General features: G+C 42.9%; 2 protein-coding genes across 2 annotated transcripts; both read left to right on the top strand.

Moving 5' to 3' along the window:
* Positions 1–849: 849 nt before the first annotated feature.
* On the top strand, positions 850–9,410 carry SERPINB5 (serpin family B member 5; the record flags this gene model as incomplete). Its single annotated transcript, XM_082283787.1, has 6 exons — positions 850–1,023; positions 3,653–3,790; positions 4,808–4,925; positions 6,125–6,267; positions 7,634–7,801; positions 9,018–9,410. The coding sequence occupies 6 exons, from the start codon at positions 850–852 to the stop codon at positions 9,408–9,410; spliced, it is 1,134 nt and encodes a 377-aa protein (XP_082139913.1).
* Positions 9,411–19,204: 9,794 nt separating this feature from the next.
* Positions 19,205–23,934, top strand: LOC309574216 (leukocyte elastase inhibitor A-like; the record flags this gene model as incomplete). Its single annotated transcript, XM_082283657.1, has 7 exons — positions 19,205–19,375; positions 20,731–20,844; positions 21,191–21,322; positions 22,198–22,315; positions 22,889–23,031; positions 23,230–23,400; positions 23,530–23,934. The coding sequence occupies 7 exons, from the start codon at positions 19,205–19,207 to the stop codon at positions 23,932–23,934; spliced, it is 1,254 nt and encodes a 417-aa protein (XP_082139783.1).
* Between the last annotated feature and the right edge of the window lie 3,931 nt (positions 23,935–27,865).

The following is a 27,865-nucleotide window of genomic DNA, read 5'->3' as shown; positions in this document are numbered from 1 at the left end:
TGCCATTCCTGACTGCATGGGTCGTGTAACAGTCTTGTGGCAACTGCAGTTACTGAGAGTGGCTAGGAAAACCTTTGAATTAAAACAGTGTAAATGATGGGTGGGCACACAGCAGTATTTTTTAGAAGGCCTCCTTTAAGTTTCTAAAACAATCTCAACCTTCAGGACCAGACGGCTTTCTGGAGACTTGTAGCAAGGCCAGGGATAATGGGCAATCAACCCTAAGAGGAAGGACATGTACCAAAGCTAAAGATTTAATGAACACTTAGCCATGAAGCAAGAGATAGAGAAGTTATGAGAACGTTAAAGACCTGTCAGAGCCAGGAGAGCCCAGAGCATAGGTGAAGTACCTTCTGAGTTGGCACATTTTAAGAGTATCAATTAAAAACAGATTAAATTAATATATTATCCAATCTGACTCAGTGTGTGTGGGTCACCCTGACCTACACAGATTTTCTCAAGTGCTTCTGATAATACTGGCTCTACATAACGTGGCATTGCCCGCTGTCACTTGACAATGGTGGCTATTACTGAATCTCTCCTCTCCTCTCCTCTCCTCTCCTCTCCTCTCCTCTCCTCTCCTCTCCTCTCCTCTCCTCTCCTCTCCTCTCCTCTCCTCTCCTCTCCTCTCCTCTCCTCTCCTCTCCTCTCCTCTCCTCTCCTCTCCTCTCCTCTCCTCTCCTCTCCTCTCCTCTCCTCTCCTCTCCTCTCCTCTCCTCTCCTCTCCTCTCCTCGATACCCAGTCCAGATACTGGTGCCAGCCTCTTTCAGTGCTCTAACCCAGCCCCAGCACAGCAGGAACTAGAATTACAACCTGAGTCACCTCTCTTTTCCCTTTTTCATTTCAGGATGACAATGGACGCTCTGCAACTAGCGAACACTGCCTTTGCAGTTGATATGTTCAAAAAGCTATGTGAGAAGGACAAAACAGCCAATATTATTTTTTCCCCACTGTGTACCTCAACGTCTCTGGCCCTGGCATATAAAGCTACAAAAGGTGATACTGCAGACCAAATTAAACAGGTAAGCTGTCAGCAATCTGTTCTGTGGCTGCAAAATTATATGGCTGTTGTAGGTGTCTTTCTTACTGACTCTTGTTAACGTTCTCCTGGATGTCTGGTTCTCGTGTAAGACAAACTTCAAACCATCCCTCCAAATTTCCTCAATGGTTCCACACTCCATGGCCCTGCACAGCAAAAGGTTGAAACTCTGTCTTAAAGAAAAATCTTTTCAAGCATGTACAAGGTGGAAGTGGACATGGCAGAGTCCTTACAGATGTATTAAAGCCTTGTCTCCTTTTAGCGTAGTGTTTCTGGCTACAAGTCACGGTGCAGATCACTGCATTTTCTGGGTAACTGTTTTTTTATTATTCAAGAATGCTTAAGCTTTACAGAATTGAAAATGATTTTGCCATTGCTGTCAGCAGCAAGTATGTGTAGCAGCCCTGTCACTGACTTTTCCCCTTTCTCCAGCAGTACTGTGAAGAGGAGGTGGGTGCAGTGGAAGGGGCACAATTTCATCCATGTTTCTCCTTACAAGCAGCTCATGATGTTCGAAGGGTTTCCAGCTCCATGATCCAGCATGGCAGTCATGATTCAATCAGTTTATGGAGCTCACACTGTGGTGCAGGGAGTCAGCCCTGCAGCCTTGTCTGCTGCCTCTGTGCAAGCAGACATTGAGCTGGATCCTTTTTATTCCAGTGAGGGTCCCCATGGTTTCTGCAGTTACCTAAAGGTGCATGAAATGCAAATTAAGTATGCAGTTGTATGCTGATTATCACCTGGCTCAAAAAGACTCTCTACATATTTGAATGTATTTTTCCTCCCTTGGGAATTCCTCCATGTACTTTCTCATTCACTGAAAGCACCCATGAGCACAGCCTTCTGTGCCCTTACTTATGCCACGGATTACAGGGAGTCTTGTGCTGTTCACAGAATATGTCCATGAAAATCATAGAATCATAGAATGGTTTCTGTGGGAAGGGACCTTAAACCCCCTTGCCATAGGCAGGGACATCTTCCACTAGACCAGGTTGCTCTGGACCCTACCCAACCTGGCTTTGAAGACTTTCAGGGATGGATCTTGTAAGCACTGCAAATTTTTCCAAACAGCATTTTAAAAAAATAATTAAAATTAAAATGGTACCCTGAAGCTCCCTCACCATTTCAAAATTCAAGCATTGTCGTTCTGATGGGAAAGTTAAAAATATTACCCTGCCCTTATTTTGTTTTCACTTGTGTCTGCAATTTGCTTTGAGCCATTCCATAATAACAAGTTAACCTGCACATCCACAAATGGAGCTCTGTTACACAAGCGCACTTACGTTTCATATTTCTCTAGTGGTATTTAAAAAGTGCTGACTACAGATGCTAAGGAGAGCTTGGTATGCTTTTAAGTGTAATATCTTCTATTTTCCATGTCTATTCTAGCTTCTGCCTGCCCCTGAGTTTGTACTTGGGTTTTAAATACTAGATTCAAAAGGCGCCGGATTGGCAGCTGTACTCTGGAACATCAGTCAACAAACTTATGCCAAAAATTCTCCAAGGCAGAGAAGCTGCAGTAGTTTTCTCCTCCAGCCTAGTTCCCAGGCACAGAAGCCTTCTGCATTTAATATGCAAAGAGATAAAACTGTTGGAGAAAAAGGAAATAAGTTGAGAACATTGTTTCTAAGGAAATGAACTTGGAGTTTGGCTATGAGAGCTCTACTGCTGCTGTGTTGGGAGTTTATTTCTTTCTTCTCCCACTGAGCAAGGAGAGGGGAGGACATGGAGGGGTGACTAAGGCAGAGCAGCAATTTTGTATGTGAAGGTGTGTTGTGTTCTGGGCGAAAGAGCAGGAGTGATGTACAAAGGGAAAAGAAGGTTACAAGTGCCTGCTGTGCCTCATGAGGGAATTTGAGGCAGGTGAGGAGGGTTGGACAGGCTTCCTGTAATGAAACAGCCACCATCAAAGATCCTGTAATAAGTAGGCATTAAAACTGTAATTCATATTTATAGGGTTATTTTCGAACAAAGGCATAATTACCCCAGTATTTCCTAGAACTGGACTTGTCATTCCCAGGAGTTGGGAGGTGGCCATGTGTGGGTCAGCAGCCCTACCCACAGTTGTACCGTGTCTACAAAACCAGACACAGTTATCTTTATCTGATCAGTTTTTGCTGAGATATCATGTGATGTCATGTATTAGTCACAGCAGTCAGAAAACTTGATGGTCTGTCAAGCAGTTTTAAAGGTGTAGCCCACTTCTAGAAAGGAGATTATCTGGGACTCTCACGTATCTGGCATTAAAACTTCAGGATTTTGGGTGGGAATGTGAGTTTGGCAAAAACATTATGACTCTGTACTATGGATTTTTAGTTGACTAAGTCACATCACCATCATGAACAGCTCTACTGGCTTCCTTGGATTGCTCATAGGAAAGAAATGCATTTGGAAAAAGTTCTAGTAGGATCAGGTTTTTTAGATTTATGTAAGCATGCCAAATACATAAATGATTTTTGAGTAACAACAGTGAGAAGCTCTGTCATTAGCTTAAATACAAAAAGCCACATCTCTGGTCACAAACTAGCATTATTTTTTGCTAAGCTAGGAATGTTTAGACAATAATAATAATAATAAAAGATGCTTAGTGTTTTATCATGTTCATTTAACAGGTGCTCCATTTACAAGATGTCAAAGATGTTTCTTTCGGGTTTCAAACAATAACTTCAGATGTTTCCAAACTCAGCTCTTTCTTTGCACTGAAAATGGTCAAACGGCTCTTTGTAGACAAGTCTCTCAATCCTACCACAGTAAGTACTGCAGGAAAACCCTGGTGCTATGAATTGCTTGGCCATCATGTTGATGGATTATGGTGTCAGACTGCAATGTTTTTTAAAATAAATTCTCTTACTTTTGGCTGTTGGTTCACTGGACTCAAATGATAAACAGCATAATATTGTCTGCTGCCATAAAGGTTTGTAGGAGGATGGATGAGTCTGCTGCTTGACCCCAAGCTGTGCAACTCTTACAACACTTTTAGTTCTTTCATTAATATGGTTTAGGTCACTAGTGAGTTTGGTTTTGAGTGCAGCATAACTTCTATGCCACATCAAAGTCTTTGCATTGCAAGTATGAGTGAAAATGAGTATAAAAAAATTGGTGGTGCAAGTGTGTGTCCAGTTCACACACCCAAGTAATTACTGCTTTAGTTTTAAGCTTTAGTTTTCTTAATGTGCCTGAGAAGGCAGAAGCCTGACTATTGAAGCAACACAAGTGAAGAAGGTGGTGTTTCGCCTTTTAACTTATGAACCTTGCAAAAAACTGAGAAAAATGCTGTGTGTGTTGGGGTTTTTTTTGCCAAAGTTGTCTTTGAGTAGAGTTCCAAGCAAGGATAACATTAGCCTAAAAGTGATATTTCAGAAAGCTCAATATGCTGCAGTGATGCTGTGATTGGATCACCTGCTGTTCAGCCTCTGCTACAGCAAAGGCTGGCACCCATCCAGAGCAATAAATGTCTCCCCTGGTGAGGACAGACACGATGGGAGCAGACTGTGGCCTCTAGCTCAGTCTTGCTCAGGCCTGGACTGAGGGTTGTTTTATCCTGTCAAACTCTGGCAACATGGTCACTCCTGCAATGTCCAAGTCACTTCAGCTGCTGATGTAACACCATCGGACTGAAGATGACCTTGGGAGTGATGTGCTGGATGCAGGCGTGCGTCCTTGTTGTCTCCTGTAGTTACGTAACAGCTTTCCTCGACTAATAATTGACTCCTCAGCTACCCAATGGCATTTAACCACGCATGACTTTGGTTACTTGTGTCTTTCAGGACTTCGTCAACTCCACAAAGAGGCCTTTTCCATCTGAACTGGAATTAGTGGAGTTCAAAGAAAAAACTGAGGAAACCCGACAAAAGATCAACAAATCCCTTTCAGAGCTAACTGACGGTGGGTACAGCTTAACCTTGGGGATGCTGTTTGCCTCTTCAGAGAAAGATCTTTTTAGCCTGGTGACACGTCTTTAGGAGTAAATACATAGTGAAAGCAGACTAGGCCTACTATTTGCATTAATGAGGATTAGCAGCATCAGCCTGTTTTGAAATCACTGACTTCACTGCTGCAGCACTTCTGAAGGCAGAAATGTGAGATTGACCTTGTATTAGCCTTGGGGAAAGCTGCTCACATTTGACTGCAGCAGGATGGTTTGGGAGAATGACAGGTCCTGGCTGTGGAGCATCACAACATGTAAAACCAAAACATGGAACCCTCTAATTCCTTTAAAAGCTTCATTGTACTGGGAAGTTCTTGTTGGACTCTGAATTCCAGGCTGTTAATTAATATCTCAGCTGCTCTTGCCAGCAAGGGTGCCACAAGCAGATGTGGGTCTCTCATTTGCTGTCCTGTGGAAGCCCCAGCAGAGGTGGCCCTGGGGTTGGTTGCCACCTGTTGCCCTCGTGTGGTGCAAATATGGAAACACCGTGCACGAATCCGGTCCTTCCCAGGCTGGCACAGGTGCCCGTGGGGGGAGGCACCTCGCCCTGCCTGTGCCGCTCGAAGAGAGGACTTGCCTCCCCAGTGCTCTGAATTCAGGGTCATTTATGGCAGTGCTCGAGCAGATCTAAAACAGAGAGAGTGGGACATGACGTTCACCTACTCTTTTGAGGTCTGTAGCGGTATTTGGTTATTGACTGTAATCCGAGCAGCACTTTTTGTTATCCCGGTTATTTTATTCTCATGTGTCAGTCTAGAAAAGAGTAGCTGCTAATTTGAAACTTCCCTTCAAGTCTCGCTCTCCAAATGACAAATGTTTTTTCACTTAAACCTGTTGAATTGTGCTGAAAACTCAGCACCTTCTTTAAGGTACTGAACAAAAGCAGGAGATGTAGTTTTGATTGCATGCAATATAAACCAATGAAACATGTCATTTGGAAGATCTGCCTCTATCCCAAACCCCATATCAAGAATTAAGCTGCGCTTCTAAGTAAGTGCTCCTTTTTGAAATTTTCTGTTAGAAATAAAATCTTTTATCTGTGAGATGCAGGACACAAATGTGTTTAGTTCAGTGAAATGTTACCATATTTGCTTAAAGCATTTGATATACTGTTAATGTATTGTTGTATTAACAACCATCTTAAACCTGTTCACAGGAAAAATGGAGAATGTTTTGAATGAGGATAGTGTAAGTGACCAGACTCAGATCCTTCTACTTAATGCAGCTTATTTTGTCACAAACTGGATGAAGAAGTTCCCAGAGGCAGAGATCAAAGAATGTCCTTTTAAAGTCAACAAGGTATGTTCTGGGAAAAAAAAAAAAAAAAAAAAAAGAAAGGTGCTGTTTCCTCTCATGAAAATGCAAACTTTGAGCTAACAAGAGAAAATGAGAAATGTTTATTACCATGGCATTCTTAGACTCTATCTACACAGTGTTGCAAGGGTTCCAGACTGTCCTGGGAGTATGTTTAGACAACATGAGCTGAGTATAACTGGTCAGAAGCATCCATTGTATACAAGGAGATGAGCATTCATGTGCATGGGTGGCTTTTTCCAAGAGATTGGAAGGTTGCAGGTACAAGAGGCTGCATCCCAAACCCTGCAGAGGTGAAGCACATTGCATTTCTTGAGCTAGTGAAATGTGTGCAGTTGTGTCACCTCTTTGAGTACATCCCTTAGGTGCCTGGCCCTGTGTTTTCCTCTTCAGAGATGTTATCCCATCAATCTTCCTCATTCTAGTCAAGCTCAGGATTGCAGCTCTCTGCATATTGGTCCTGCTTAGCCATGAGGCTCAAGTGGGAACAGCACCTGTGGCTGGTGCATTCAGGAATCTGTGACTAGCGATGAACATTGTAATCAGACAACTTTAAGCCAAGATACAAAGCTGCACAACATTTGTGAGATAAAGAGATTATATTCCAAATACACACACACATACATCTAGAGAGAGATGCAGAAACAAAGTCAGAGTTTCATGTTCACTGAAAATATTCATAAATTATTTCATAAGCCAATAGTTCCAGCTAAAAAAGTTTTAAAATCATACAATCAACACTAAGATTTTTAAGTGAAACATCTCAAGGTTGTTTTTTCCCCTAAAGTAACATTTTTCTACTGAATTTGAATTTTCAACGTTTTCATGTGGACAGAACAGTTTTTAAATCTTCCCTATGAACTAAAGTGTTTTGTTTTGTTCAAAAGCAAAGACTTAGGGCTTTAGGTAAGCCTGAAATTTCTTCTGATTCTGTTTCAACTCCTGAACCAAAATATCAATTATTGGTCTGAACAGCGTGACCTTCACTGTTGAACTGTGCTCAGTGCTTGACACTTGCTAGCATTACAATGCCACATAGACAGTGTAGTTGGTAGCACTCTGTGAAAAGGCGTGAAGGGCCACCAATACTAGCTAAATTGCTCTTTAAGGCACATCCCCAATATGTTGCTATTGTATTAATTAGAATTCTCTTCCACTTTTCTTTGCAAAGCTGCCTACTGTAAAAAGCCAACAGAGTCTCTCACTGCTGCTTTCATTACCTATGAAAGCCAACAAATTCTCTGGTGGTAACTCAATCTACCACTTCCATGCAAGCTTGCAGACTTTCTTCTGCCACCATTGTATCTGTGAATTAAAAGGAATGATAGATTTTTTCCTCTGTGTTTTGCAGACTGAAACTAAACCAGTGCAGATGATGAATCTGGAAGCTACTTTTTGCCTGGGCTATGTAAAAGATTTAAATGTTGCCATTCTTGAGCTCCCATGCCTTAACAAACATATAAGCATGCTCATTCTCCTTCCCAAAGAGATTGAAGATGAGACCACTGGCTTGGAGAAGGTGAGAGAAAAAAACAGAATTGCTATGATACTTCCTTTGGAAACAGCCCATATAATGCCATATGTTTATGGAAGATTTTTGTTGTTTAGAAGCAATGCATAAGGAAACAAAAAATAACTTTCCTGTGAATTTACCTTCTCATTCTGCTTCTCTTTTCCTAGTCTTTGTGGCATCATCATTTTCACCATGTCCACGTGTGAGGCTGTAAATGAGGCTTTGTTCTAGATAAGGAGTGCACAGAAAGCAGTATAAAGTGTAGAAGGTGCCCTTATTTCTGGTGTCCTTATTTTTTTTTCAATTGACATGTATCCATGATTTATTTTACTAAGGTCTTACACTTCTCCAAGTTTTAATTTTAAGCAGAGGTGCCTGAAAACGAGACATTTTTAATTACAATTGCACATAAATGTGAAAATTAATATGGCATTTCCTACAGAACAACAATTTCTTATGTAATTTCTCTGTGAAAATTTTAGAACATATTTTCACCCCTCTTCAAAGTTTATTAATGACTAATTAATAATATTAATTAATATTAAAATTATTTAAGGATTAAAATACTGATGATCACGCAAGTCTCCTTTTTAATTTGCTGCAACTAGCCACAAATTTTAAAGGCAGGCAGAATCTGTCTTTGCAGCTGTAAGATACTTTTATATGTTGGAGTAAATTATGGAACACACCTATCATAAAATGCAAGCGAGGCCTTTCCTCATACCAGCTTGTTGTGGACCCACATTCTGCTTCCTCCCTTTCCAGTTTTAAAAAAAATTGCGTGGACGGCTGCATGTTTGTTTAAGATCAGGCTCTGTATTTGGATTTTCTGTCCCAAATACCAGCAATTTCACTACTCTGTAGGGTCAGGAATAAAGACTTTTGGATCTCTGCCAGTTGGCCAGGTGTAACTTGGGTAGGGACTGTCTTCCTCAGGTTCCTTCATTTGGCTGTTGAGGTGATTGGTTATCTAAAGCTTGCCACAAGACCGCATGCAGAAATGCTGCTCCAGAGGTGTGTCCCATGGATTCAATCATACTTTCATCAATGTAACTGAGAGTGTGTTAAGCCTGAATGCTACGGTTGTGAATTAATTAATTAATTAATTTTTTTTTTTGGAGTCTTGATAGGAGTGACAAGTTCAGGAATGGTCTTTTTTCCCCCCTCTCTCTCTCTTTCCTTGGACTGCTCATTAATTTCCTTTGTTCCCTTATTCTTCCAGCTGGAAAAGGCACTGACCCCTGAGACATTATTACAGTGGACCAATCCCAGCATGATGGCCAACACCAAAGTGAATGTATTTCTTCCAAAGTTTAGCGTGGAAGGTGACTATGACCTGAAGCCACTTCTGGAAAGCCTGGGAATGACAAATATCTTCAATGAAAGTGCATCAGATTTCTCTGAGATGTGTGAGACGAAAGGTGTGGTTGTGTCAAAGATCATCCATAAAGTCTCCTTGGAAGTAAATGAACAAGGTGGTGACTCCCGAGAGGTACCAGGATATCGGATTCTGCAACACAAAGATGAATTTAAAGCTGACCATCCATTTATCTTTTTGTTTAGACACAACAAAACCCGCAATGTGATTCTTTCGGGCCGATTCTGTTCTCCTTAGGTGGGGCATGTTCATTATGAAAAAGCACAATTACATTTGTGATGGTGCACACTCCTGTAAAGCTTTTCTTCCTCACTATCACCTTTGAAAGGAAATCTAAGAGGTTCATATATTGGCTGAGTAATACAATGTACTCTACATATGCAGCAGAACTAGTTTCTCTCCTTTTGTTTTCTCCCCTGTAGCAGAATAATTTCCACTGTGAAGAACGCACCATATTTTATTGAGAAGTATCCCAGTTTCAGCAACAAGAACATTTGGTTCGTCTGTGACACTTTTTTCCTGAAATGAAGTGAACTGAGAGCCTCATTTAAGATAGACCAGGTGCTGGAAAGGGCTCTAGGAGGAAGAGCTGCATTCCTGCTGCCTAGTTAAACCTCTCTCCCTCGTGACTCACACTCTCTGGATTCCTAATGCCTAAAAGGGGAAATGTGGACATGTGGTATGATAGCTCTCCCCCTGTACCTGGCCACACTCTGGTGGTCCAAGGTGTCCTACCAGACTCTGCCAACACCCAGTGAAGCAGTGCACAAGTTCTGCAGCATAGTTACAACAGTTCAGGCTGGCATCAGAATTTGCACCTGTGAAACAGCAGCCACACTGAGGCCTGTGGACACCAGAGGCAAAAATAATGGGGACAATATGTGTCTCCAGAAGACTCTTCACCATGAGCTACATCAGTTCCCAGACTGGGGAGGTTGGACTCTGCTGTGTGGCCTTTTTTGACTCATTCCCTTCAGACATGGAAGATGGGACAAGTTCACTGCAGCCACGAGGAACCCTGTTTTATATATCCTAAGGAAAAGAACATTATGCAATTCAAGGCTAGAACACAGTTGGATTAATACTGGAAGTGCCACACTTTTCATGCACAGATTATCTGCCATTTCTAGCTCTGGATTCAGCATTAAGGAAACTCCTTACAGTTACTTAATGACTGAAGCATGAGAAAAATAAGGACTTCAACTTGAGTGAAATTAACATTGTAATTGCTAGTCTTCAAATTCCACGTGAGATTATGGTAATCAGATTTCATTTCTATCTAAAGACTTCCTGCTGCATATGTTCAGTACTCGTTTACCTAATTACTGTTCAGAATAAAGCACTGTAAAACCTGTGTCAAATGTACAATACCTCTAGTCTCAGTCTGTGTGTTCACTGACAGTGTCAGTGTTCACACCTGACTTCCAATAAATTATAGGAATAGAAATAAAAATATTCACTTAGGCCACAAAGTCAAATTAAAATAAAACCCCAACTAAGTGAATGTCTGGGTTGCCCTTCTGAGCCACATGATGATAGTTCCCAGTAAGGACTGTGTTACTAGGTGGTCAGGATACATGCAGAATTCAGTTACGTATCCTCAAAAGAGGAGCATTTTACTTGGGAAATCCTCTTGGTACCTCAGGTCTGAAAGAAACTGGAAAGGGATCTCTAAATGAGAACATGCAACAACCCCTAATATGCATCATTTCAACCTCACAGCACTGGTTATTGTGAGGAGTTCTGTTTCGATTCTTGAACTTAACAACCCCTGAGAAGCCTTTAGTCACAATGATTCAGTAGCTCCCTCGGTGGAACTACTTTAATAGTCTCTAATGGCTTTTAATGCCAGAGGGTTAACTGGGGTCTTTGGCCCATATATTTGAGGGTACTGAGGAGAATAACTTGCACCAAAAGCAATGGGAGGTGAGACCCTGCAGACCTCTGGGGGTCTTTGCTGATATGCATCCGATGTTCTGTACAGGGGTAGTGGTCAGAAGAATGAAAAATACAACAATTACTGTGAGCCCATCCTGTCTGAGAAGGGCTTAGCTGCAAAGATCTTTACTGGCTCAAATTCAGTGATACCGGAATGCCTGGACATGATTGACACACCCCATCATTGTCTGATCTGCTCTGAAGGCTGGGGTCAGATGTATCCAGGGCTGTTATCACTGTGGCTTCTACTGGCTCTCCTGCAGGACTGACTGTGGGTCAGGACATCGTGCTTGGAGTTGGTGACTAAGCAGCTGCACAGGCAGTCCATGCATAGAGAAGGTGGACTTGCTGCCTCTGCTCTGTACAGTTTGTGTTTGGACACTGACTCTTTGTCAGGTAGTTCCAGTTGTCCATCGGGCCATTTCATGCTTACTGCTACATCTCTGCTGGTCTGCTAGGCTGATGAAAACCTCTGGCAGATTATCCCATCCCTTTTTTCCTTCCTGGATGAGATTTCCTAAAGGAGAAAAGCTCAGACATTGCTTTCTCAACTTTTTCAGGTTCTGAAAACATTCCAGCTCAGGAGCCAGTCTTCATTTAATGGAGGCTGTAGTCTGTTTAAATGTTGATCAGAGCATTTGGCATATCCCCACAAATTTATGGAAGCATTCTCCTTGTGATAGCTTGGCCAGGAAGGGTTATCCCATGAAAGAAGAGAGAAACACTGCTTCAGGGTGGGGCCCGTCTTTCTCCACCTCCTGACTAATTCCAAGACATCCCAGCCTGTGCAAGGCAAGCAGATGTTAGAGATAGCTGTCTTGGCCCACATGTGGCAAACCCACTTTATTGGTCATTTACGAACAGGGTGGCTTGCCCATGAAAATCTCAGGTTCATTTTTCACTTCTGCCCCTTTTCTCTGCCAGTCCCAGTGTGTAGCCTTTCCACCTTGCAGCACGTGAGGGAGAAGGATCCACGGGGCTCTTGCTGGTGTGAGAAACCATGTTACAGTCTACTGGTTTTGTTCTACTCATTGGTGGCTTCTGAGCCTTGGGCAAGAAATTGCATGGGAGGACATGGGAAAACTTGTGTGGGAGTTCACGTGTAGGAACTCTTACATGCTAGAAGGTGTTGGTTACAGTGGAGAGAGGGAGCATAGCTGAGGACTTGCTCAGATTGACAGGGTGCTCCACCTCACCTTTCAACAGGGCATTACTATCCAGTGATGAAAAACAGCAAGCTGTGGCTGGCTTTGGCAGGCAGCTGCAAACTGCAGGGCTGTGTGCCTGCTCACCTCGTCACTTGCTCATCTGCACAGTCACTGCCTGCTCCTTGCTCCCAGCATTTGGTTGAGGAGAAGGGACACATCCCAATGTCTTGTGGGAGCAAAAGTTGTTTGTGGGGAAGTTCTGAAAGTTGAAAAATGCACCTCAGGGCAAATTGGCCCCACTGGAAAAGCAGTACATTTCTGTGACTATACTGTCCTAAGGGCCTAGAAAAGACAGAATTTGCACCTACATTGAAATTTCCTGAGGCAAAGCAGTTAAGTTGATGTCAGGGAAGTTCTGAGGGAATATATGCCAGAGCAAGCAAAATAAATCAGTGGAGGAATTATGTCAATATAGGAGGGAGGGAGAAAGCACGGAAACTGGAAGAAGGAAAGTCTTGCTAGATACTCAAAAATACTTAGGCTGTCACTGAAAAGAAGCTTGGACTAGAAAAGCATCAGAAGATACATGGTAAGGCAATGTTCATAAATAAATAAATTTTAAAAATAGAGGAAGAAAAAATTGAGGAGGAAGACTAAGGAACACTACAGGAACATGCAGGAAGAAAAAACAGAAACAAGAAAGTGAATGGAAAATGGAAGCAAAAAAGCAAGGAAAAGAACAGAGGTAATGAGAATGGTCATTTTATCCTTTTATCTTGCATTGCTTATGAATTCCCTTTTGCAGATGGGTACTGGAGCACTGGTGCTTGGCCAGCTAGGCTGAGACCTTGGCAGAGGAGCAGGGAACAGCAAAGCTGGACAGTGCTGTGCCTGAAGAGGGTGATCCAGCTTCCGCACTAGAAGGAAAGAGTGGGAAGGGAAGGACGGTGCTGGGGGGCCTTCTTTCTCTTCCCTGCTTACCATGTTTGATCCCATAAGTATCCTATGAATCCAAAGCCAGTTTTACGCTTTGTAGGAAGAAAGAAGAGGTGAGAAAGGAAAGACATAAAATTTTCAGTGTTGCAAAGCCACATAGAGCCCTTGTTTAGCTTTGATCTCTGAGTTCAGCTGCCATAACCCAGTGTTGCACCTGAGCTCAGTGGTACTGATTAGGAGAGATCAAGCACTGTGCTAGCACAGCTCTGTGCTTCCCATCTCTTTACTTCCTTCTCACTTTATGCTGGAGACTTAACCTCTGTAATCAACCACTCCTGGCCTTCTTTTATTCTTAACTCCAGCGATTTAAAAGAATACCCCCTGTCTGGGGATTCCTCTTACAGTTCAAGGAAATACTTCTTCCCTTCTCTAATTAAGCTCCTTCCATGCACATAAAGCCAACTCCTTACCTGAGAGGGAGAGATGGCTGTAGGCAACATAAAGCTCATGCATTTCCCATTCATTTGCTCTATCTCTTCAAGCAAGCTCAGCTCCAAACAATCTTGGCATGAACCCTGCACACACCTGTGTCCAGGCCAGACCCCATCAAAATCTGAAAGGGACTAAGCACAGCAGTGTAGCCATGGGTCTCCAGGGTTAATGACCAGTTTTCCAGCTGAGAGTGACTTGGCATTGCAATCAGGAGATGTTGCCAGCAGATATTGCCTGCCAGACTCGTTGGGCAGCTTGAGAGAAATGCTAATAGCATATTGCTAGATACAGGTTTCCCAGTCTTCTGCGGGGAAACTCATGTTGATGGCATTTGCATTAAACAGCAAGATGCTGCTATCAGCAATTATTGGTTAGAGGCTGAACTTTCCCACAAGAGAGGGGGAGATTATTTTTTTTAATACAGTATTGACAGGAACGTGCTCCAGAACTCAGCTGTCGTCTTCATTTAACCTCTTCGGGCAGGAAGGTAAAGATTCTATGTTGTTTTCTTTTTTTTTTTTTTTCCAAAATAACTGTGCTTTTTTTTTTTTTTTTCTCCTGATCCAAAGTACTCTACAGGCTGGTAAAGTAAACATCCCTTTTATATATTGGGCAGAGAGAGAGATACCTTTACAGGCTGCAAGCAGCAAAACACACTGCTAAAATTCAGGTGGCTCAAGAGCTCACACAAAGGGAGCTGGTCTTCAGTGGGACATGAATGAGTATTTTAGGGACACATTTAAAGATTCTTGCCTAAATTTCACAGGCTGTTGAATTTGATGTTTCCCCAGAACCTCTCTGTCCACCCAGCAAAGTCTAATTGCCACACGACTGATGAGCTCAGTGGCTTGTATGAGAAAGTAGATGCTTTTCTGTCTATGTCTCCAGAAGGGCTGAAGGAGAGGCTCTTTCAGAGCACCTCTACTCACTCTGGTAGAAATGGGCTTCCTATAAAGTGATGGTGCTGGTGACCTGGACAACCTGACCCACAGGATGAGAGATACAGGTTAATTTTCCTTCTTTACTCATGTTTGCATGGCACAAGAAAAAGCCTTGAAATGTTCACTAGACAAGAGAGAGGGCATGCAATTCTTTGACTGGGTTCTTAGGCATTTCCCCTTTACACTGATTCTCGCTGCCAGGGAAGTTGTTTATGTTCTTAAACAATGATGCTGTAAAAGAGAAAGGGTGGAGTGGTATTCAGATTTTGTTTTGCTAGTGGGGGTGCCAGTCTTTGATATTAAAATAAGAGCTCCTGGGTATGGCAATGATGTTTAGAGGCTTGCAGAGATGCCTGTGCAGCTGCACACAGGCACAGCAAATAACTTGTCACTGTACAGCCTGTAAGAGGCCAATGCACCTCCATGCCTGTTTATGCAGAAATAACTGGCCTAGAAAGAGGTATGTAAGGTACCAGAGGGACTGATGCAAACTAACAAAAGCTTTCAGGCATAAAAGTAGCATCCTGAGAGGCCAGGTTGTTTGGAAAATCAACTTGGCACCATTTCACTTGAAAAGCTGCTTTGTACTGAAATGTATTGGTTCTTAATTTAAAGCATGTGTCATGTCACTTAGGGATGATCAGAATTGCTGTGTTGTAGGAAATTTAATTTTTCTTATGTGATGTTTGTTCCTTTCACTCCAAATCAGCACAGAAACACTTGGAATCACATTTTTGTATGAATGGTCATGAAAAATAAGAAAGTCACTTCTACCAATTTTCATGTGAGGAGACAGCACTGTCTGTCATGTTGTCTTTTTCTAGGATAGACCATGTAATTTCTGCCAATTCTATTTTCCTCTGTGTATGAGAAATGAATATATTGGGACACAGATTGAATAAGTAAAACATGCAATGGGAATTATCATGTGGCATCAGGCAAAACAGGTTCCTTCTTACTTAACTTGTATGAAATACAGAATTACCTTAACAGCAAGGCTACAGCTTCCTTACCTTCTCCACCCTATTTACTGCCTCCTCCTGTTGACTGAATAATATAGTCTAATACAACCACTAATTATGACAGTTTTCAGCACAGAATTTTTTTATCCCTTGACAGTTTTTATTTTGATTTCATCTACCCTTCGCCAAAAACAAACTATAAAGAGCGAACAGATCATGAATAGTTGTAGAAAAGGAGTGTTCATCATTTCACATAGCCGTGGAGGAAGTTTGTAATTTTTACGAGGTCTGTGGTATGCAGTGGTTTCTTCTGAAGGAAGCTACTTTCCTGGGTAGCTTCTTGCTCACATACTGCAGGGCCAGTAATTTCATTTGCCAGACTATGTTACAAGCTGCTGAACCATCATGAAAAGGATCTCCTGTCATCAGGGGCTCTGCACTATTAATAATACTCAGTGCAATTGCTGTGGCTAGTGCGGAACAGTTGCTAGGAACTTCCTGGAACACTTTTTTTGATCCTGGATCATCCCTCCTTACCACTCCAAGATTATTTGAAAGTGACATTACCATTTGCTGTCCACCCTGTGGATGTTCTACAAACGCTGTGGTCCTTGCAGTAGCTCCAGGAGTCTGATTATTACACAGATTACACAGAAGTCTTTGTGGTGTGGAATCATTAATATGCTTCTTCCCCCCCGTTCCCTCCCCCTCCCCCCCATTTTAGATTAGGAAAGTTCACTAAATCCTTTCACTGTACAGTAAGAAAGTTTCTCCACAAGCCCATACCTACCCTCCCTTCCTCTGGATTTCTAGGGCAGCTCTCTAAGTAGTTCCCACTCACAAAGCTATGGAGTTGGCTGTAGTGTTTGCACCTGGATGTCTCTCTGGTGACAGCCTGCTGGTTTTGCTAAAGGAGTGGCCACATCAGTGTGTCAGACACTCACTTTAAAACCTGTTCACAGATCCTGGGCTCTCCCTCCTTTCTTGGCACTCAGCCCTTTCCCTGCAGGGTGGGGTGGAGGTGCCTTCTTCCCACTGAGTAAGTTCATTAACTCTTTTTTTCCTCCTTGACTCGTTCTGAAGTTGGGACACACCTACAAAATGCCTCATGCCCTACATTTACCGTGACTGAATTCACAGCTCCATTTCAGATCTTTCAAGACATGTGGGAGTATAGCACTACAAACTTCAGCACTGAAGATGCACGGAGTTTTGTTTTCAGAAGGTTGTGGATAGTAGGATACGAAGGTGGAAGAAAAGAGAAATTATTTAGTGCAATGTCTTGTGCTCAGATGACTGCATTACTAAAAGGAAAATGAAAACCATGTTACATGAAACTAACACATTACATATTACTATCACCAGAGCTGAAACAGCTGTGTTCAGAATTAATGAGATAAAACTCATCTTTAATTTGTCTGTGCAGAGAACCCTTTGGATATTTCTCATCTGTTTTGTCCATTTGTATTAGGTCCTTATGTGAAGTACTTCTGGACTCCAGGGTAAAACAGAAGTCTCAGTATGAAACATCTATGAACTTTTCTTTCAGCATCACAGGTTCTTTCCACAGAGCATCACTCAGAAACAGGATGAAGCATTGATTGTTGCTGTACTTTTTGAGTTAGTCAAATGGCAAGAATGTCTGCATTTGCCACATGTTGTACCTTCATATATTCAGAAACTTTACTTTTCCACCTCTTCCAAGACTCTGCAGCAATCTGTTTTAGGCTCACTCTGTTTTCCTGTGGTCTGAGTTCATTCCTGTTGTCTGGCACTTGCTGCAGGCTAAGATGGTTTCACAGACAAATGCTGCATCTTGGCTCAGCCATATCAACTCTAAATGCCCTGGTAACTTCTGGCACCCGAGTCCCAGCTTTCCACGCAAAGTCATGCCTGGCTCATGGCTGAGCTGGAGGTAGCATGCATGCTGCATCTTGAGAACAGTGCAAGGCATTTTGAATAGCTCTTTGAATAAAGAAAACTCTGTGAAGGTCAGGCTCTCTGTGAAGGGAGGGAGCGATGGCTGTGGTAGAAGAACTGGGGCCACAGTGGGAGAGCAGGGTGACAGGAGAGTTTTGGCTGGAATAGGTTGCAGGTCCCCAGCACCAGGAAACCCCTTCCCCAGAGGGCTCAAAACAACTCTCAAAGGGGCACCAACAGCCCAGGACAGGCTGCACAACTGCCCTGCCGATAAAAGGTCCTGAAGTTCAGCTTTGCACCAGCCTCTTTCCACCTTTAACCTCTGGTGACACAGACTGGAGCTCCTCGTGTAACTTCAACTTGCAGGCTGCAGCTTCACAGCAGACAGGGCTGAGGAAGAGTAGTGCCTGCTGTGCTGTGGCCATCTGTGGGCACTGGGGAGAGCCACTTGGCTGTGCACTCACTCCTTTTTTCAACAGAGGAGCTCTGGCAGCTTTCTCTGGACCTGACCCATGCAGGCCCCAGTGTGGGCTGAAAGGTAGAGACAGCCAGATCTGTGCCACGGGACACATGAAGGACTTGTCTCCATACTGTGGCTGTGTATTTTCCCCTAAGTAAATAATCTTTCTGGAACACAGACCAGTGCTATTTGTTCAAAATATTTGTTTGATACTGAAAGTGATGTGGTTTTGGTTTTTTTTTTGTTTGTTTGTTTTTTTGGTTTTTTTTTTTTGGTATAATAATTCCAGAAAATTTTGTGTGATCCCACTGGTATCTACACAACACCTTTACAATTCTCCTAAGATTTGGGAAAGGAGATTCTATCCCCCTTTTTTCAAATGGCCTCCTCCTTGCAAGGACCAAGCTGAACTTGGTTCTAACTTGTCCTTAGTGGAGTGGGTTGAACATAAATGACCCATGGGAGAGGTATCAGACTGTAATGTTTCTAGTACAAAGGTACAGAGTGACAGATATCATATCACTGAGCAGGAACTTACAGGCTTCTTTTCAGGTCTCTTGAGCTATTACTTTGTTCGGAATTTTTAATTGTGCATCCTTCCTCAGGCTGTGGCTCCTGGAAAACTCTTAAGAAGCTAAAAGTGTATTTCAAACTGTTAGTGTTTCCATATGTAGTTCAGTCTCCATAGCTGTTAATGACCCTTTTTCATGTATGAAGACATTTAATGGACAGTGATTTTATTTTTAGAAGCCTGCTGTTTGAAACCCCCTCACCACAGCTCTGGTTACCACACATGGTTATATGCAGGCTTAGTTTCTGTCACCAGGTTTGTCACTAATGTATGTTGTTAAAAGAGGAGAGTTCATGCACCTCTATGCATCAAACCATTTTGGAGAAGGAAAGTGTTAATCCATACCTGTCTAATTTCAATACCATGAGTTGAAATAAGACACAGCATGGGATAAGGCAGAAAAAGGGTCCTTTCTGAGGAATTTACGTATGTTCTGAGCATGGGTCCATTTTGCAGACCCTCTGTGTCTTTGCTCCTGCTGTGCCTCATAGACTGATCTGTGCAAGGCTGATTAAAACTCTCAGGATTTCGAAGGTGTTTATTATGGTCAGCAACCAGCTATGGGACAATTTCAGGGCAGACAGATGCTTCACAGTGTGGTCTAGCTAAGCCAGATACATTAAATTTCTTCGTTCTTTTGTGCTCCCACTCAGCAGCCACTTCATGATGGACTCTGTATCTAGACCAGTTACTGAATTTTGCCTTGATCTCTACAAAAAGCTCAACAGAAGTGCAGAGGACACAAATATTGTCTTCTCTCCAATGAGCATCTCTGTTGCCCTGGCCCTGATCCATCTTGGTGCAAAAAACAACACTGCTGCTCAGATAGAAAAAGTGAGTATGAATGAACCATGGTGAGGTGCTTCCACACTGCTTGCTGTTCCTTTAATAGAAATGTGGCCATCCCAGCACGACAGATGTGTGAGTGTCTCACAGGAAGCCTGCACAAGGGCAGGCACAGACGCTGCCAAAGTCGTGCTTGGAGCACTATGATCCCTGCCATCTGCTGGTGTGAGTCTCATCGTGCCCCCCTGCAAGAGCACGGAGCAAGGGCTGACTGAGGGGAGGTCATACAGCACAGTGGGGCACTCTGGCTTTCCCCCAGCCTGCTGGCAGAATATCAGGCTTTGTTTCAGAATTATGGGCAGGCGTTTCCTTTTGTGGTTGCTATAAGAATCCCGAAAGTGGGAGTCTGGGTGGGCAGTGGGGAGAGCTGCAGACACCTGAAGAGGTTGCGCCTGGGGGGCTGGAAGCATTAGCTCACTTGTCCCTTATGACATTCAAGAGTCAAAATGTCTCACCCCACAGAGACCCAGGTGGGCAAGGAGGAGGTGAAGAAGACCAGACACTTTGTCTTTATTCCCTGCAGTGCAAGTTCTGCTTTCTACAACCTTTCTTCTCCTTTCTTACATGAGCCCATGAATGGTAAAAGACCAGCAATCCTAAGGGAGAGGTTCTCGCCAGGGTGTGGTGGGTTGACCTTTGTTGTGCCCACCCAGACACTCTCTCAGAGTCTGTTCTCTTTGCACAGAAAATATCCCTGCAGCCCCCTGGCTACCATAACCATGCCACATCAATCCTTTAGACAGGGACTCCTGCTTATTTTAGGAAAGTAATGGGAATTGCCCAATATCAGTATCCTCTATAAAAAGAGAGTAAATCCATATATGATGCAACATTATTATAATGGAGACGCTGCTGAAAATTTTTCATTGAGATATTTGTGCATTAGAAACAAGGACTGGCTTCCATTAAGAGCACTGCGGTTTTGATCTGTTTCCTAAGTTGATGCAAATGTTAAGAATGGTTGCAAGAAGCCAGTTTTGAAGTTTTCAAAGAAAATTTATTTTTATCTCTTTGCTTGGGGAAACTTTTTGTTTTGAAATTTAAGGTAACTGTAGCAATGAAAAGACAAATCAAATAAAAAATATCAAATATTTTGAGGTAGTGAAGGGTAACATTTTGAGGGATTAAGTGCAAGTTCTTCTTGGTCTGTTAATACAGAAATGTGAGTCTGAACATGAATGTATGAACAAGTTCAAGTCTGTCATTTCAGCTGATGGGTGCAACTGAGAAAATGTCTTTTGTGAATCTACACATGTATCCAATACAGCGCAGCAAAGCTTTTAAACAAGGAATACGGTTTTATCCCAGTTACAATTGCTGTAACTCGGTATCTTCAACTGCAGGTGCTCCATGTCAGGAAAGCTGCAGGAAGAATGAGCCTTGGGTATGATCACGAGAGTGCAGCCCCAGAAACGGAGCCAGAAGGAAGCCTGGAGGATCAGCCTTCCTTCTCAGAGGTGTGTTCTTGCGTGGGGAGCCCTGCCTTCACTGCGTGGTGGGTTAGTGCAGGTGAAGCACTAGGGTTTGCCACTGGAGGGAGTCAGGATCACATGCTCGGAGTCTGCCTAATCTTCTAGGAAATGCCGTATACAAGGTGTTATTTTCTTAAGGGCCAGTAAGTCTGTATCAAAGCCTTCAGTGATCTCATCTGAAGGAGGATCAGGCTAGAAATTTTGGACTAGTTGGATTTAAAAATCAGTACAGTAGGAGTTAGCCTTATAGTGTTATCTAATTAAGATGCAAATTAGCAACCAAAGCTATACAGAGGAATAATTTTAATTGTTGTTCTTGTGCTACTCCCAGTGTAACAAGGAGGGAGACCTTAACCATAAAGCGTTCCAGGTGCTGCTTTTACAACTACGAAACCTTGGTGAAAAATACGTTTTAACCTTGGCCAACAATCTCTTTATACAACAAGGATTTGAACTCCAGCAGGTAAGCCACCTGCGTTCTACTAACTGCTGTGGCCATGACCTCAAGCTTCCCCGTACCTGTGAGCCTCACTGTTGCCCCCTTGTGTGTATTTTGGAGCACCCGATGTACTTCTTGGATCCGTAGCTCTTGAGCTGGTGGGAAAGAGACAAAACTGTCAACTTTCAGTTATTTTATTTAAAAAAACCCAACAAGCCACCCTATGTTTATCAATGGCTGTAGAGCAAAAATAAGGCAGGGATCTGTTCACTTTTGGCATGTGCGTACACTCAGCCAGAGGAGAACCTACAGCCAAAAATGGCCTATTCAAGCTGTCTGAAAACTGCCTACTTCAGGCCTTGCAAGTGGGACAGCTGGGGCAGCAGTAAGCTTGGAGAGGGTTTATCTCCTGGGGTGTTTTACAGGTTCATACACAGGGCTGCTGTTCTGAACTTCTCGCTCCTTTCCTACTGAATGACTGAGTGGTCTTGAGACTACTTGGTATGGCTAACTTGCTAGTCACGTCTTTGCTTTTCTGTCAATTATTTCTGTCAATTATTTGGATACTTAAGCATCAAAGAACTCATCTTGCATATTTTTCTGTTTCTTTAATTTTTTATCTGGACCTCAGTTATGCAGTTCTCCATGAGAAGACACTTTCTTCTGGTTTTCTTTTTACTTATTTACTTTTTTAACCTATGCAATAGAATAATTATCTCTTCTTCAAAGAACCTCTGAATAAACTTCAGACACTTGACAGTTCCAAAATGAAATTTTGCCTTATGGATTCAACAGGTCCCTCCCCATTTCTAAAATACTACTGAACTATTGATTTCCTTCAAAAGGCAATAAATGCTTAATAGATTTGACTAATTCATAATCTTTATTTTGCTTTACAGCAATTTCTAACGTGTACCAAGGAACTGTATGGAGCAGTGCTGCAAACAGTGGACTTCCATGGTGCTGTTGAAGCTGCCAGAAGGAAAATGAATGCTTGGGTTGAAAGTGAGACACAAGGTAAAACAAAGCAAAACCATAGCCATTCTATCACTGCCTTCCTACATGGGTTCAACAAATGAAATTCCAGAATAGGAAAAGCAGAGACCTGTTCACATTTCTGTGTGTTCACTTGTTCACTCTTACGCTGTTTAAAGGTTGTTTGTCTTCCCATCCTCTCTTGAAATATTAGGGTAAATTACCAGCTAAATTATTTCTGAGTTAAAGATGTGTTTGCTGCCAAATACTTTTGTATTCTCACCCTTATGCCTGGCCTGAAAATTGCAGTAGTATCTATAAGGCTTGACCAGACAAACTGCTCCTGCAAACAGCCATAAATGCAGATTCAGAACACCAGGGTGTTCGGTGACCCCCAGTTCCCCCGTCCTCCCTGGCTGGTAACAGGGCAGAGGAATCTGCCATTTGTTTACCTATATTGTTTTTGTCCTTTGAATAAACCAAGAACTGTGTTTTTAAGCTAAATATCTGTTTTTAAGTTTTTCCAAAACTAAGTTCACAGACCAGTAATTAAATCTCAGTCCAGAGTCTTATTGACAACTGACAATTACTTCTGTGCTTCAAAATTGCCTTTAGGTAAAATCAAGGAACTCTTTGCCCCTGGTGTGATTGATGGACATGCATTGCTGGTGCTCGTGAATGTACTCTACTTCAAAGCATCCTGGGAACACAAGTTTGAGGAAGAAAAAACAGTTCAGAGAGATTTTAAACTGAATCAGGTACATCTGCATTCTGTAAATCTTAACATTATTCACCTTAGATTCTGCGAGAACTGCAGAAAGCTTAACAATGTCCAGGGCTGAGCTGCCCTGTGAGTCTGTTGGGTCTGTTGGGAACTGAACTTGCCTCCCCTGCTGGGTAGCGGTGTTGGTAAGAGCTGTATTGCCTAACAGACTGTGTAATTTTCTTTTCAATAGAACAGAAAGAAACCTGTGCAGATGATGTATCAGAAAGCCAAATTTAAACTGGGCTACATTGAGGAGGTGGGTGCTCAGATCCTTGAACTCCCTTATGCTCAGCAGTCACTGAGCATGATCATCCTGCTGCCAGGTGATGTGGCTGATGGATCTGTCAGTGGACTGGAGCAGGTAAGGCAGTACATGTCACAGACGAGGCCTGGAAGTCAGTTGTCTGAATTAACACTGGGTAAAGATCTAAATTTTTCAAAGCTTCCCGCCTATTTTAATCTCCTTTCCCCCCCCCCCCCCATCTTATAGATTGAAAGCACAATTTCCTATGAAAATTTAATACTGTGGGCCTCTTCAGAGAAGATGTTTGAGACAACAGTGGAGGTTTACCTCCCCCGATTCAAACTGGAAGGCACCTTTAACCTCAACGAGGCTTTACAAGAGATGGGGATGACCGACATCTTCACTGAACCAAAAGTTGACCTTTCTGCAATGACATTTGCAAAATCTCTGGTGCTGTCAAACGTTGTCCATAAGGCATATGTGGAAGTCAATGAGGAAGGCACGGTGGCGGCAGCTGGCACGGGAGCTTCCATTGTGAGCAGGTCTCTGCCTCTCACAGAGGTGTTCATGGCTGATCACCCTTTCTTATTCTTTATTAGACACAATCCTACCAATACTATTGTTTTCTTTGGCAAACTCTGCTCACCTTAAAATCAGGGCCATTTTCTAACACTGTGTGGAACACCTGGATGAAAAGCAGAAATTGTATTTTTCTCCCAAATGCTTTCTTAATCCTTTGACAGCTAGTTTGTGCTTAAAAATAAACTGCAGCCAGTTTTGTTTAGGACCTATGAATCAGATGCTCTGCCCCTAGGCTCCTTGAATGGTAAATATTGATCTCAATCCAGAAAAGGAGTAAATTTTACCTTAAGCTCACTGGATATGAATAACATTTTGTTTTCTTGATGTGCACATATGCTCCTGTACTCCTGCATCCATATGCATTCCCATGTAATAATGATGCTGACAAGAGGGTTGAGGTGGGATGGAACCTCTGGAGATCAGCTGGTCCACCTCCCCTGCATGAGCAGGGCCGTCTACAGCTGGTTGCCCAAGACAAGTCTAAATGCCTTTTGTGTAATTCCAAAGATGGAGACTCCATCACCCCTCTGGATGACCTCTCCTAAGTCCGTCCTAAGTTCTCAAATAACTCCAAAGAGAATTTTGTTTTCATGGTGTCTGCAGGAACCGTGTATTCCTAAAGATGGTTAATTATTTATATAGTAAAGTAGGCTGCCTTTTATATGGGGAAAAATCAAACTATTTGTCTCAAGGTTTCAAAGAACAGGAAGAAAATGGTCTAAAGCATCCCACTGAAGTTACCGATGTGGAACACTGTAGCAACGGACTTTGAAGGAATGTGTTTTCCTTTTCCCATGCTGCTGTGTGGTGAATTTGAAAGTTCTGAGATGCAAATCTGAGAGACAGAGCTCTCTCTATGCTTTGAAAAATGAGGAAAGGTTTTGTAAAGTGCAGAATAATTTGTGGAAATCACAGCTAAACATTACCTGAGAATGTTTGTGGGAAAAAAAATAAAACTTCTTGCTGGCTGATAGGGAGACATTACTGATAATTTGCTGGTTTAACATGATGTCTTCCTCAGAGGGATGAGGTTTAGCACATTAACATTTGAAATGTGCTTTTAAAAAATATACATATAATGGAGAATCAGTGAATAACATGTTTACTGCACAGAATTATACATGGCTTCAGAAAGGAAAAGACACACTGAAATAATGAGGTGTCTCTCCTAACTAGAGCATAGGCTGGCTTTAAACTTGTACATCCAGAAGCCAATATTTCTTTTCTGAAAGAAAAATTCCCACATCCAAAATTTCTAGGTGTTTTATTTTCCTCTTGTCTAAATTTTCTAGCAGCTAGCATTTCCCTTTGCTTGCTCTTAACTGTCTTGATGTGAGCAATCAGATGCTTTGCCCAGCTGAAATTCCAGAGCAAGGTAGGATGAGGTGTAAATTCCTGGAGAACATCTAGTGAATGGATTCAAAGCAGGCCTTGTGCAAGCTGTTCAAATAGGGCTCCTGAAAAATGCCATTACAATGACTTTTTTTTTTTAAATTGAAAATAGTACTTAACTTCTGTAGTGGAGAAATTCACGTGGCTCAGGAGGTGAAGGGCCTGTATCCCATATCCTTGCTGGAATTCAAGCCTGCAGCTCTCAAGACAATGAACCAAGTGCTCTCAGGCACTAGGCTTTAGCATAGGCTGCAAGGCAGAACTGCCCACCTTCCATCTGAAGCCCTTACATGAAGGAGTGCAGCTTAAAGGCACAGGAAGAGAACTCCGGGACTGATAACTCTGCTATTCAATACCTTCATTATAGATGAGTTCTGGTTTCCAGGGTCTGGTGCCATTCCTGTTTTAGTCCAGTAACACAGAAAAAAGGATCTGTATGTGGGTGCCTATCCTAACAAAAATGCTGTGGAAGAATTTAAAAAACATTTTTCTGATAGCATGATTTTTCCCTCACTTTCTTAATATCTGCCAAGAAAAGAACATAGTGAATGAAATAGGTAATTTGTGAGCTTCCTCTCAGCTCTTCAGAGAGTGCTGCTGTGCAGCTTTTTCATCTGAATCCTTGGGCATGAAATTAGATGTTCTTAGTTGTGGGATGGCGAGTCACAGCTTTTGTGTAAGAGCACTGCCACCTACACATCTCCAAGATTATTTTGCATTCCTCCCTCACTTGAGTGCCACAGTTTGGAAACAGACTCCATCTTTTCCATACACTTACTGACAGTTTTAAACATGCTGGAAAAGCACTCCCAAAGGACCTCTGTCACAAATCCTGACAGATACCTTATTTTCTGATGCAATGCCTCATGAACCAGGTAGCTTTTGGCACAGCCTTAGTTGCAGCCTGCAACCTCACAGCACCAGCTGCTGCTCTGCCTCCACTCACACCCTGACAGCTCTTTTCCCAGGAGATCCCCACTGCAGCCCACTCTGCTGCCTGTCCCTTCTCTCCCCTGCAGTCTGCCAGCATGAAGCAGTCCCAAGCATGGGCCAGCAACGACCAGTCCTGCCTTTCCCACAGCCCTCAGCTTGCCAAGTGAGGAATCATCTTGCTAAAATGTAGTGGGATGACCACTGTGGGGAAAGGCTTTCTCAAACTAGAGTTTCATGACAGGAAATTTCCCTCAGTCGGATTTTCAGATTATTCATGCAATCATTGCATGTTATCTAGTGGGGACTTAGGTGCATTTTGCTCGATGGGTTCAGCTGCTGGTCTTCTGTGAGAAATGTGTTATTCTGCTCAGAGCAGTGCTGAGCACAGCAGCTGTTGGCCAAAAATATGGGCATTGCTCAGCCCACAGCCACCCTCTAGACACCAGGAGGAAACACTGTGAGAAAACTGACTGCTGCAGAGCAGCCTCCATGGTCAAAGGATGAGTGCTTTGTCAGCATGGAGCCCATTTCATTGCTCATGAGTGGTGATAAATATGAAGGATCCCGGAAGACATGCCCAGGGGCCTTTGGTGTATCTCTTGTACCCCAGACTGGAGCAACTCCACCTTGCTGCCTTATTTGCTTGTTGCTTTGTGCAAACCTTCCAGAGGTGCAGACAGACAGTGACTGTGGAGCTCAACAAAAGCCTCAGGAGCCCCACATACATTTCAAGCCATAACCATTGATGCCTCAAGCTCCCCACACTATTCTGCTGAAACATGTGGGCTAGGCCTAAGGCATAGGAAATCAGATCCCTAGCTGGAGTACAGCAGCAAATACCCAGCACTGAGGACCTCAGCTATGCTCCCATACCAGTGTCTAACTTCCTGCGGTGTTGTGAGAAAAATCCACCTCCGGTACTAGGTACTTCAGTGAACCACAGTGTCTGAAGGTTGGTCAGTGCTTCTAAACCATGTAGCAGTTCTTGCAAAAAACCCAGGATGTTGACTACATGACCGTGTTTACACAGAGTACAGCACTTAGAAAAAAAATTGAGGAGATGAAAGTGAGTGTGGAGCTAGCTGGAGCAGACAGGGGAAGAATCTTCTTTGTAAAAGTTAATGAAGAAGGAACTGATGCAGCTGCTGCTACAGGGTTGACCAAAAGAGTGTTTTACCTCCACATTCCTTACAAGTTCAGAGCTGACCACCTGTTCCTCTTGTTGATCAAACACAATCAAAGCAAGAACATTCTCTTCTTTGGCCGATATTTCCCCTAAGGGTAGAGCGGGTTCTGCTTCTTTCTGCCCAAAGAGAGCACAATACTGTGGTAGAAAGGAGTAAGGCATAAATAAAATGTTGCTATCCAGTGCCATGGACATTTCCTGATATCCGTATTCTTGACCCCAAGAGAAAACACCAAGTTGCTTTGGCAAGACAACTGGAAAAATTATAATGGGCCTTTCCTGTCTAGAGCTCTTCTCAAACAAGTGAACACCCTTAATGGAGCTTATTTCATTCTTATTTCATTCTTAGCCATGAAAACTCCCATTGCAGTGGGGTTGTTTAAACAGTTGGATGATGCACTGCATAAATCAGAAGTCCAGCATGACGCCTCCCCTCTTCAGCCACATGACAAGGCTGATGGGTGGGGCCACTCTCCAGGTGTTGCAGGC

This window comes from Coloeus monedula, assembly GCF_965178545.1.
Source record: "Coloeus monedula genome assembly, chromosome: 1".
NCBI classification, from domain to species: Eukaryota; Metazoa; Chordata; class Aves; order Passeriformes; family Corvidae; genus Coloeus; species Coloeus monedula.
The sequence above is the reverse complement of the archived record's forward strand: the minus strand, read 5'-3'. Positions and strand labels throughout refer to the sequence as shown.